The 13,233-nt window shown below is 41.9% G+C and overlaps 1 protein-coding gene across 3 annotated transcripts in view; it reads right to left on the reverse strand.

Moving 5' to 3' along the window:
* Nucleotides 1-931: 931 nt before the first annotated feature.
* Lsamp (limbic system-associated membrane protein) overlaps nt 932-13,233 on the reverse strand; it is a 2,169,735-nt gene continuing 2,157,433 nt past the window's right edge. For 2 of the 3 annotated variants that reach the window (NM_001414997.1, NM_017242.3), the window contains one exon: nt 932-8,521. In NM_001414997.1, the coding sequence (NP_001401926.1) occupies nt 8,424-8,521 (98 nt within the window). In that variant the 3' untranslated portion in view covers nt 932-8,423. The remainder of the gene's footprint in view (nt 8,522-13,233) is intronic. The other variant, XM_039088255.2, reaches the window with a different exon arrangement.

The raw sequence follows: 13,233 nt of genomic DNA on the forward strand, positions 1-13,233 counted from the left end.
TTTTATGATTTTTTAAAAAAAAGAATGAAATTCAGATATGTAGAGGCTGCATCTCTCTGTTGCCTTCTCAAACCAGAAGGCAGAAGAAAAAGTTTTTTGTATTTGTTTTTGTGTTTTTTCCCTCTGAGATCTGTTTTGTTTTATGGGGGCTAAGCATCAGGGCTCAACCCTTCCTACATCCCCCTGTGAAGGAGCAAAGTTAGGATCCATGCTCCTGAATGGTTTTGAGACCTGATTGGATCCCTAAAGGTAAACTATGAACCCTCTTGGTCATTTTAATAAACAGTGAATTAGCTACCCTCTGTTTTAATTCAACGGTGAACTGTCTGGTTCTTCTTTTTTCTCTTGCTAGTTCTCTGTCTGGCCTGGGGCAATGCTACAAGGACGCTGTGAAGACCGTGACTGTTTCCTGAAGCAAGAGTGGAGTGCATACTGGATTTTCATAAGTAGAACTAATGGACGACTTTGGGAGGCCACTTGGGGGTCTCATTCAAGCTAACCCTGAAAGACAACTCCAGACATGGAACTGTTAAACCAAAGGACATGATGCCCTCTCGAGGTCGCAGCCCAAAGACCAACTGGAGTTCTCCTTCAGGAGCTGTTCAATGCCTCTCTCCTCTCCCTGCAGCTCCTCTCTGGGTAATTTGCTCATACTTTTCTCGTTATCCCTAAAGGAAGACAGAGGAAAGCCAATACCATTGGCTCTCTTCGTTTTGATCTTAAGGGAAGAAAATTATGGTAAACAGTGCATTCGCTTCTGCAGAGGAAGCGTTGTCAGGAAGCCTTGCAGCCATTTTCCAGTATTTTGTCTACCTCTCCCAGGCTTGTTGTTTGCTGCTATTCTTGGCTCCATTTCTGGAGCCGTTCACCAAAGCCTTCAAGAGACAGGGCAGCCAACCGCAAGATCACTTGGACTCAGGTCAACCAAGACACATCTCCTTTTCACGTTTATTTCATTTTGTTTTAAGGTCACAGAAGAGCAGAGCATTCATACGTGTAAAGTAACAGAAGAGAGAACCAGAATTTAAATACATTTAAAATGGAAAAAAAAGAGGCTTTTCTTTCATCTTAATTTTTTTACACACATCGCGGTTTTTTTTTTGTTTTGTTTTGTTTTGTTTTTGTTTTTTTGTTTTTTAAACTTTTCCTTCACAGAGCTAGTATTCAGGGAAAAATATCCACCCAATAAACAAAAATAAAGGAACTTGAGCGGCAAAACAATCGAACCAAAAAATGGCCATGTTTTTATATCATCAAGGGAAGATCAGTTCATGTCTACAGGGCTGGAAAAAGGAATATATTTTATATATATATTTATATGTATATAACACTGTTAATGAGGAGACGTTTAACCAAGAACAGGATTTATACAACCTTCAGGAGAGCGAATGGAAGGGGACGGGTGAAGCAGGGGTGGGGAGAAGTGGGAGGTATCCTTCCCTCCCCCTTTTATTTCCTCCCTTTAGCCTCCCCCCTCCCAGCAAATACTTATGGAGCAGAAGGTGGTCAACGTTCACCAGAACAAACCATAATCGTGTTCTGGTGAAGAGCAATGACTTAGGTAAGGGAGTTCAAAAGAGGCTTCTGACTGACGGCGAGGGGTTCTGTGGTACGCCAGGAAGCTAGCTCCATGGGTTTTTTCATTTGCAAGAAGCAGATTTTTTTTTTTTACCGTGCCTAGTTATTACACAGGGAGGTTTTGTGCTGGGAAGAATGTAGCCGTAGGGTGGACTCAGAAGCACCATCCAAAGCGCTGTGCCTAGGGAAGATGGATGAGATTGGGGAGTTGTTTAGTGGGCGGGTCTCTCTCCCAACTACAGTGTCCAGGGTATTGTGAACACACTGCATATCCTCATCTAAACAGTGATCCTAAATCTGGAGGTGATGAATGAGTGAACTCTGCTCTTCGGTGTCCAGGAGAGCCCTATTCCTTGTGCTCTTTGGGGAGATGCATGAAAAAGGTGACCGGACAAGGTGTTAAGCTGAATGTTGAAGACAGAATGGGATGAAGAAGTGGGACCTACGCTGTCTGCTCAGTACGTGGCCCAACAGAACAATCCCTTGTTTACCGCTCCGGCAACTCTTCTTGTTTGACCCCACTTTCTGGAAACTTAACTTTCACATTAGGTTTTAGCTTTTACAACTCTCACTCTCTTTCAACCTTGCCTCCCCGATAGGCTTTTGTGTCCTGTTTCACTCATAGCTGCTTTTAAACTGAACTAATTCAATCTGTTAAAAAAAAAAAAAAAGAGGCCTCTCTCTAAGTACTTGGTCAATTTCACAGCCTATTTCTTAGTCAAGTTTCAAGAAACTTCTGTAAGAAACCCCTTCCCTTGCCTGTTTCTCACAAAACAGCCTTTTTGAACTTGCTTGGGACCAGCCGAGAACGCCCAGTGACACGCATTTACCGTAATGAAGCACTTGGCCAAGAATAAGAGAAAGCTGATGTTTCCTCTCACATTCGCAACTTCCTCATTTATTACGTCCATAATGTCCAATCTGGCCATTTTCCTTCCTATGAAAGACTATTAGGCGACCGTTCAACTGTTACATTTCCCAATATTACGAACAAGAAAGCCATCTCAGCTATTTTGATGCCCTCACTTTAATATGAAAATGTCCTTCCTCTATATCTCTAAGAAATTTTGCTCAGAAAAGAAATACCAGAAGGGGTCCAGAGCCCCTGTGTTCTAGAAAGAGCTAAGTTGTAGAGATGGGGGTGGGGGAATAGGCTTAGAGAAAAACCAGACACCAGCAAATGGCTCTGTGTGGGCCCTTGCGTCGGTGGCAGCATTTAATGAATTTTAATTCATATTCAGAATCAGAGAGTTTAGAGGTGGGAGAGACCATGAAGTGTCATTTCATTTCTAGACTTTCCAGATGAGAGAACTAAAATTCCAGGAATGGGAAATAAATTACCAGTGACAGCATCATGTGGCTTTTTTGCGTGTCGAGACCCAAAGCAATAATCCTATTCTCCTGACTCCAATCCTGATAACACCTTTCATGTTACAGGTGCCTTTTGGCCTCAGTAGCTAAATGTAAGCCTCAGTGTGACCCAGATTTCTTTCTACAATAGTCTGGTAGAACATTTATATAATCTCTTTTGATGAATCTATCAGTTGTTTTGATTAGAGTAAAGGTATATGGGGCACTTAAATCAGCAGGTACTTCAGAAAGGCTAAGAGAATACACCTGTGACACTCTCTATTCAAATGACTCTGTGCCTTACTTAAAACCCACGGGCATGTAGATACACAAGGCTGCCAGAGAAAATAGTAGTAGTAGTAGTAATAATAATAATAATAATAATAATAATAATAATAATAATAAAAATTCAGGGAGCTCCAGCAAGATATTACTCAAGGATATAATATATTTCTTACATCGCCAAATTTGTTCAAATTAGGATACAAAGGTAATTCTTGAGTGTGGTTAAGTGTAAAGCAGACCAAAAAAATGGGTAGTGTGTGATAATCTGTTCCTGTAAGTACTGGTGAATCTGTTGGAACTATTTAAATAAAGATACAATATAATATGTATTAGCTGACAAGAAACCTACAATCTGGCTATAGGAGTCCTTCATACCCTAGTCCTCTTTCCTTCCATTTGCCTAGGGTTGGTTGGGTCAGGCTAGAGAATCTTCACTGAGGCAGCAAGAACTAAGGAGAGCGGGCTGCACTTGGCTGGAAGGGCCTCTAAGTGTTCTGGATGTCTGCTTCCTTTGGCTAAGGCAGCCATGTTTGGGACTTCAGGCTTTCTTCTAAGACCACTGACCTGTAAAAAGCTTCGGCTTTTGTCCCTCTTATTTTGGCTTCTTTTTCTTTAAGATTTATAGGTTTAGCTGAACTTGGGCTTTGCCTGAAAAATGAAGTTTACATAGTTTATATCATGTACATAAACTAGTGATTTACATTGATTTACACATGATTGGTGCCTAATTTATTAATCAGCACGGTATGCAAATGCGCTGACGAGAAATCAGGGATTTTAGAATAAGTTTTCTACAATATCCATAAACATTTCGCTGGCATGAATGCTAACCCTAAGCCACATATGAACGCCAGCTGCCTTGCCAAGAAGAAAGTGATCTACACGGTGGGCAAAACCAAATTCTTTCTTGAGGTTCAGTTGGTGACATTGGAACAGCCTAGCTAAACGCCAAGGAGAATGGTTTACTTTTCTTCCCACTGGCATGCACGTAAATGTGAATTCATTTTGCCTTTAGTGAGATGTTTACAGATGTGATGTCAACCATAATGGGGAATTTACATCACTTGGGCAGACGAAGTCTCTGGAGGAGAAACATTTTTAATACTTAAGCACAAAAGAGATTTCCTAAAGTAGGTTTGTGTTTCTTAACTTGGGGGTCTATCTCTTTTTTTTTTCTGGTAGGTTTGTTTGTCTTCAGAGTTTTAATAGCTTTTTAGGTCAGATGTAACACTGCTCTTACATCGTTATAAAATCTGGCAGTTTACAGCGGAAGCAAGACTAAACCCAGGCTGAGAATGAGGATAAAGAAAAGCATGAGGGCATGGTTCATCCCACGGCACACGGTCTCATAAGCAAATTTCCTTTAAACAAATAATAACAAAGTGGACAAAAAGGCATCCACATTTTTTCTAAATTAAGCATAGCACTTTTTTGTTTTTTTTTAAATAAACCAAATCCAATACCTCTCTTCCTTTCACGTTTAAGCAACCGTTCTACATTTTTATAATACATACATTATTGTAAATATATCATTTGTAAAGATAAGAGCTAAAGCAATACATACACACATATTTTTTTGTTTTTGCACAAAGAACTCAAAGCCTATAAAGAACAAAATTAAAACTTTAGGACGAGCAGCCAATAAAAAGCTGTCACATCACAGTCATCTCGAAGAGGACCCTGTGACTATGGGAGGAGAAGAAAGAACTCAAAAGGGCCTTGCATGCTGAGGGGTTTAGTTTCTGTCGGCAGAGGAGGTAAAGTCCATCTTTGGAGGCGAAACACACTTTCGTGTCAGTCCTCCAAGAACATCAAAATCACGAGTATTGTTATAAGGTCTCTTTGAATTGCCTTAGTTGTCTGTGAAGTTAAAGGAAAAAAAGTGTTCCTGGTAAGGGGGGAAATAGCTGTCTGACTTGGAAGAGAAGGTAAGAGCTAAGGAGGAAATCCTTCTGAACAGAAAACACATCTATCTACTTTTCCATAAGCTGTCATTCCTTTGGAGTAAGAGATTTTAAGTTTCACAAGAACGATATGCCTCTCACTGGGTAAAGTCGTTTCGATCACCAACTGCAAGGAGAACAGACAGTTCTGCAGTTACAGAATCCAGAAGAGTTATCCTTCTTTGGGGCCTGCCCTGAGTCAAGGTAATTTCTATTTTTTAAACAGAAAACTAAGGCTGAAGATGTTGTCTTAGGAATCCTGGCAAAGGATACGAAATCCGTGGGTGGTCCAGGCTTATGGGTGCCTTCCTTCACTCCACCCTACCTATTTGTTCCAATCACTTGTTTGCATTTTGATGAGCGTGTGAGCTCATTGGAAGGATTTGCAGCAGTCTGATGAATGTCTCTGACAAGTATATGGCATCTTGGTGTATGTCATCTGGCCCTAGTGATTCTAACCGTGCTTCAAAGAACGTTTCTTCAAGAAGGTTGACTTAGCAACCTTCTCGAACCTATGGGGCATATGGTGAGACCCAGGTTTTCTCCACAGGGGAGAGACACTCTTAAAAATCTTGTTGGAGATATGGGCCAACATCACATTTTAAAAGAATCTTTAGCTGTTTGTTCTACGGGGCATTACAATAAAACAAATGGAAGGAATGGTATTGACGTGCCCAGGAATTCTTTCCAAAGGAGAGACTCCGCCCACAGAACCCAGTGCTTGTCCTTAAAATAGGATGGGGACCCTGAAGACCAGGTGCATTGTCACGGGTATCCATTTCTGAAACTAATGCTAAATGATTTTTTTCTTATTCCTTCTATCTTGGCCAGCATGCACTCTTCTTCTAAGATTTTCCTTAAGGATGTGGCAGACTCTTTAACATGGGAAACTCATATCCTTCAGCTCTTCTACAAGAGGACTAGACTGCTAGAGACATCCTTGATTGTCAATATATCATGTTAGAATATCGCACACCTTCCCTATGCTTTACCAGCTACCCTCTTGGATAGAAATTCCTATCCTAACTCTTGATCTTCCATAAATACTTTTATGTATCCTGAGCCCTGTCTGTCCTCTGGATCATGTCAAAACTGCAAACCGTGAAGACAGGATGTGACAGATTTTATAAACTAAATGATGTAATTCCTTAGAAGAAATATAAAATCCTATTCCAATTCCTTCTTTCCTTCCTCCTTCCTTCCTTTCTTCTTTCCTTCCTTCCTCCTTTTCTTTCTTTCTTTTTCCCCCTTCATTTGACAGCCATTTCAAAGGTTAGAAAACTTGATGTGCCTCAGCTCTGTTAGTTGACATCGCATTATGACCTCAGCAGTAACCCTCCATCCTTTCTAAGGTGAGTCACTTTGGGTGCTTCTATACAGTCTTAAGGGAAAGCAGTGGCTGTTTTCCTAGCAGAGATACCCACATGCAGAGAGGCAGCCTTCCTTTAAGAACCCCACCCCCAGGCCAACACTATTGGCATTGTGGTGATGCAGGACTTTGGAATGGCTCTACTTCTGTTTGGACTCATCATCCCTTGCTTCCTGTGGTTAAGCAAGTAGCTCGGCTCTCAGTGTTAGCGTCAAGAGGGCTCTCACAGATGTGAGTCTAAACAGAGTAGGGAAAGTGAATAAAATCCGTGCCCTAGTGGCCTGGTTTAGGATGCTGACTGGCCTCTATGGGTAATGGTGCCACACCCATCAGCAGTTGGGTAGAAAGCCAATAAAGCAAGCGTTAGCCTTGAACTGGAGGACGAGCATCCACAAAGGAGATCAAAGCCGGAAATTCCTATTCTGTGATGACCAATACTTTGCATCAGACGTTTAACCACCTCTAGAGAAGATTCGGGTGTCTGTCTACTGTTCATGTCTCCTTCACAGTATTTGATTGGGTCAATAATCTCCAATCGGTGGCATTATGGGGCAAATGCAGATTACTTGAAGATTAGTGAAGGGGCAATGCAGGCCTGCCTAGGGTCACCATGGGCTCGTCCTTCCCTTGGGGGTTATCATTCAGATACCCACTTGTTTCTGGAGATTTGCTCAATTGGCACTGCTCCTCTCTGCAGTGAGGCTGAGCCTTTAGAAAGCCATGAAACTTACGGATACTCCAGGTTTATGAAATAAGAGTGAAATCAGAGACCGTCTTCTTCCTCCCCTAGGTCATGTCATCCAGGCCATGGATCCGTCCCTGTCTGCTCACCCCGTTAATAGTAGGCACTTTCATGTACAGTGATATTCTGAGGGACTCCCAGCTGGGTTCTGAAAATGAGACCAGGAAGGGCACAGGGTCCTGCCCTCAGAAGGTGCACAGCTTGGTTTGAATGCACACTGATGTCACGTGACAGCCACGAAGGGGGGAGGGATTCTGCTCCACGACTCCCATCCAGCCCATCTCCCCCAGCCACTTGTGACAGCCACACCTCACAACTACAGTGCAGGACAGTATCTACAGCACAATGAGTCTATGTACACATGGACCATTCCCCTGGCATGCTTTAGAGAAGGACACATACACGCTCACACACATGTACATCTACGTGAGAGTGAGGGACTTGAGCACACGCGCACAGTGGAGGAGATGAGGACACTTCCTAGCCTCTGTGGCGGCATGACTAGTGTTCTGGGTTGCCGGGGCAAAGGGAGGTGGGGTAGAGAAAAAGGGAATATTTGGAATGGGTGTGCTGGAGGATAGAACACACTGGAGGGGAAAGGGGATGTTCTTAAAAGTTAGAGAGGTAATGGAGGCAGGGGAGCCCGCGAAAGACTGGACACAGGTTTCCTTTGATAGTCCAAAATGGCTACACATCAGCTCAAATGAAAAACAGAATAAAAAGATTATGGAAATATAAACACCAAAGGCAAGACCATCTTTTTTTCCCCACAGATGAAAATGGATGAAGGAAGGATAAAGTGTGGGGGGAGTTAATATCCATCTGGTACTCCTTGAATAGTCTCATGTGTACAACATCAGATGTCCTTAGCAGGATGGAATCTTTACACAGCAGTCATTTGCTTAGAAGATAGACACATATTCTGGGAGAGGTTTTCCCACCCTATATTATACTCAGATTTTTATTGAAGGATCTTAAAAGTGTTTTTAGTGTTGTATTTTCTTCATTTTTTTTCATATCCCCCCTTCATTTATAAACACACAATCTTGTGAAACAATAGTCTCCCCCCATCTTGTACTTTCTCTCTCTCTCTCTCTCTGTATCTGTGTGACGCATTTTTGTGTGTTTTTGTAATTATTTTTAAATTTTTATTCTATTAACATTTGCTGAGAAGGCAGAACAGGGACGCTGCCAGCAGCCACAGTGGTACGGCCAGACTGATGGATCCGTTGATTCCTCTCACCGACCCGGGTCCTGCAGAGCAAAGGAGAAAGAGAAAGAGCATGAGTGTCTTCTGCCGATTGACAGCTGCATAAAGGTGACGTCATGGGCGAGGTATGGCCAGGAGGAAAGGCATGGCCTGCCATTGATGTCTAGTGTCATTGTTCAGGATGGGACCCATCTTTTAAGTTCTGCCCTCTCTGAGGTTCTTCAAGTATGCGAAGGTCTCTAGGTTACTTTAAATATGAAGCTACTCCTGCTGGAGAAGTTGCTAGGGTGGCTGCCACGACTCTTTTTGGCTAGCCTCCTCGCCCATGCTTCCCACGTGATTCCGGCAAAGTCATTACAGTGATGAAGACCCCAAGCACTGGTGTCGGTCCTTTAGGAGCCAATCCCAAGGTCTCCCTGCAGACATATCACAGCGGCTGCCTCAATCTCAGAAGGGCTCGGTCATTAGTCTCATCAGTCTCCAACTTCTTTGTTTCCTAGGTGACAGGCTGGAGTGTTTAACAGGGAGTTGGTGGGGATTATAAAGAAGCATTTATACATGGGTCTCCCCTTAGCAAGTTTTTTTTTTTTAAGTTCTATCATCTCACGGAGAAGCAAAGGTCCTCCTGCCCAAGTTTACCACCTTAGACTGAAGAAGAAAACGAAAGACAACAAATCCAGCCAAAGTGTGGAGGCTCGGGGACAGGTTCAAACCCGGGGCAACTGAGAATGGACCTCGGCTGGCTTGATTCTTGGAACATCATGCTGGGTCACTCAGGTTGCCAATGGGGACAGAATGTGGGGGAGATGAGTTTGAGTTTGAGGGCATAGTAGAGGGGAGGAAGGGAGGGGAGGGGAGGAGAGGAGAAGGGAGGGTAGGGTAGGGGAGGAGAGGAGAGGAGAGGAGAGGAGAGGAGAGGAGAGGAGAGGAGAGGAGAGGAGAAGAGAGGAGAGGAATGAGGCTTTGTGTACTCTTGGTACTCGTAATACTGTGGCAGAAATGGGAGGTCTGACTTACGACCTCATCACACACATTTCTGGTCCTATTTCCTCCTTTCATGTGGCTGTATTTAAATTTCATTGAAAAAACAACCAAAAACAACAACAAATAAAAAAATCATTTTTCCCACAGAAGCGACATTGGCTTTGAGGCTATATACTTAGACAATGATACTCAGAATAGAAGTCGACAGTGCTGTAAATATGGGTCACTTTGAAGTTTTGGGGGCCATGTGTGCAGACTGTGTGTGAGTGTGCGGGTGTGTGCAAAACTGATGTCATGCGATTACAATGGGAGCATGTTCTATGACATTTTACCAAACTGCTTAAAATGCATAAGATCACAGAGAGTGTAGCAGGGAGAACTACTGAATTAAAGAATGGCTTCCTAAATTATGCTCTGTGTAAGGAGCTAAGGCTACATGAGAGCAGAACAGCACCAGCTGAGAAGCCACTGGATGATGTCACAACATATTGTGGTGCGCGTTCTGCTCATAAAACTATAAATATAAGTGCACATCTGCGTGCTTACTGAAACAAATACTGATTTCCAGAGAAACGTAGAAGGAACTGAGAGTTACATCCACAGTGATGTTTCCACTGCTCATCAGATTTAGCCTTAGTGTCTGACTCCAGAGTCACTGTCGCCACCACATGGCGAGCTGCAACAGTGAAACTCAGTAGTGAGTGCCTCCCTTAAGCATTTGGTGGGTGAAAATCTGGTTAAAGCAATGCTAAGTCTGGAGAGAAATCTACGGGAAGATGGAGACAGTATCTTTTTTTTTTTTTTAAGTTTGATATTTTGGCTAGAGTGCCGCAGAATGTTGCTTAATAGGAAAATATGAACATATGCAAACTTTGAGCCTTTCCATTATGCAAAATGAGCTTTGTCTGGTGTAAAGCTGTGGAACCAGAATAAACAAGTTAAATATGTATCAATTCTAGTCAGCTCACTCTGTGATCTCCTCAGTGTCTATGGTGTCATTGTAAGAAGAGACACCCTGACTGCCCTCAGGTCCAGTCTCATGAGGGTTGAGGTTCAAAGCACTGTCATAATTGTTCATGAACTGCTGATGTCTAGGTGTCCTGATAACTTCATGCAAAGTCTGCTCTGACCTCCTCTCCTCAGCCAAGCTTTCTGGGTACCTGGGACTGACTGTCAGCCTCTCTGGGCTTCTCTCCTGGTAGCAAAGCTTTTCTTTTGTATCTTTTTAGTGGCTGTCTGTATTCTGAGGCTTTCAGAATAAAAAAAAAACTGTACACAAATGAAGGTCTTATATGCCAAAATGATTTGTGAAACGGAAAAGTCCAATTTGCTTTTTTCTGTAGCCTTATTGTTAGTGCTAGGATGGGCTATATTGTTTGTCTGGCATCTCAAGATTGAGTAGTATCCACGGACAGCTAAGAGAACTGGCCTTATCGTTTTATTCAAATGGTAGGAAACATTAAAGAGTTCTACTATTGAAAAGCATAATGTTTTTCCTAGGAAGCTAGACAAACACATTGAAGTCAACATTCCTGTTAATGTGTATAAATGTCTAGCTATTTACTCACCCATCCACACAAATAGGGAAGTTTACACCCCCTATAATTACGTACCTATACATATATGATCTATGCATACATTATTGGCCTTTAAACACATAATACAAGCTAACCACTATTTTCTCACGCTACTGTACATTGTAACAGGCATCCCCACTATGCATCTGTCAATAGTTTTACACTTTATTCCTGATAGCTATCTGAAATTCATTGTATACATCTGGTAAAGATAACTTTGCCTCTATCAATTATTTATTATTTATTAAGTTCTCTCATGTAGCTACTTAATGTGCCTGTGTGCCATAATTATTTTTGAGAATAAATAAACAGAACAGAAGCATCCCGTAAATGGGTAACAGTTGGGGAATTATCACAAGTTAGGTGTGCAATTATAGATGTCTACGACTGCATAAGAGACTACTCCAATTAATGGCTAGTTCAGGGAAGAAACATTACCACAAACGTCACCAATTATGTTTTAGTTCATAGTCATGAAATTCTGCTTATTTGCTGAAATGCAAATGATTGATAAATCTCTGTTCCTGTGCCAGACGGCCACGCTCAGCAAGCGCTCACACGTACTGACCGCTGCGAGGAAAGCACAAACCTGTAAACACAGGCAAAGAGCAGTTCGAAAGCTTGGTACACGGTTTTCATACCAAGGAGAACAACCACACCAGGATGGTTAACCGTACTCTGTACGGGCATTATGAGCATGCGCACAGGCTGGCCTGGGTGGAACTTGGAACTCGTTCCCGATATTATCCACAGCACAGAAATTCTGGTTTCAGAATTGAACGAAAAACCAACTCAAATCAAAGATATTTGTGATTTGGATCAGGTCTGAAGAAAAAAAAATCCCAAACGTTCTTATTCATTTATTATGTGTGCATGTTTGTACATGTTTGCATGTCACCCCAGGTGTGTGGCCAGAGGACAACAAATGGCAGACAATTCTCCCCTTTGCCAGTGTGGTCTTGGGGACCAAGCTCAGGTCCTCTGGCTTGGCAGCAGGTGACTTTAACCACTGAGCAACCGGGCCTGTACTGGCTTGGGGCTTTTAAGGCTTATTAGTAAAAGTCAAACTTTACCTGCAGGAACATAATAAGTCAGAAATGAACATTCTTAAGGGTCTCAAACTCAGGCGAGGGACTGTGTCAAGGTATGAACACTAGAGTTCATCTTTTCGTGACCATGTTTGTATAAAAGCAAAAACCTGTAATTCATGGCAAAGTTTATTAAATATCCTGAAATTGAAGAATAGGATTTTTTGGGGGGCAGCAAGTTTCTCTACTGTTGATCCAATGTAGGATTCTGAGATTGTCATTTTTCTTTTCTATAAAGTCTCAAAGATTGCACAAAATATTTTCTTCAACCATCTATTTTGGCAACACTTTTTAAGTCATAGAACAGTCGTGGTCTCGCTTTTTTTTTTTTTTTTGATTGTGACTGGATATATTCAAAGTCATCTTTAACCATGCCTGCAGTGATCCCTGGAAGTCCATTTCAGCCAATAAGAAATCAGAATCAGTATCAATATGTTTTTGTTTCAATTATATAAAAAGAAAAATATTTTTGGAATTCTTAAAGGCTGATGGGATGACTAAAAGTAAAACAAAAATCTAAACAATAAAGGAGAAAAAGATGTTAAATAATGGAGATTGACAATCTACAGACTCTCCCAAATATTTCTGTTCTGTGGGCTCTACATGTTTTGATGACCTCAGAAGCCATGTTGAAGGCAAATGCGATAATGTTGACTATGGCGCCACCTGCTGTCCATATCCGGTTAGTTCAGTTTCCTCTGTGAACTGGGGCTTGAAGCCTATTGAAACCTAGCCTGGGGCAGATAACATGGGCTTTGAATTCTACACCTTAAATGCAGGCTCTTCTCGAATTTACTCTCCATCTTTACCCTCTAGAAAGTGGTATTTTGGTCAGCTGAAGCTCTCTTGTGAATTACGTTAAGAGAAATACATCTTCCTTCTCAAAGCAGGCATGATAGTAGAACCGGTATTTGGGAAGTGGAGGCAGGAGGTTATGGTCAGTTTTGTACATACGAGTTTAAGGCTAGCCTGGAACGCACAAAACTCTGACTCAACAAAACAAAACAAAACAAAAAAAAAACAAAAAACCAAAGTAAAACAACAAAATGTACACAAAAAGCAATATCAAATAGTTTCCCACACCATTTATGAAAAACTTAGCTACCA

The sequence above is a fragment of the Rattus norvegicus genome, chromosome 11 (assembly GCF_036323735.1).
Source record: "Rattus norvegicus strain BN/NHsdMcwi chromosome 11, GRCr8, whole genome shotgun sequence".
Taxonomy (NCBI): domain Eukaryota; kingdom Metazoa; phylum Chordata; class Mammalia; order Rodentia; family Muridae; genus Rattus; species Rattus norvegicus.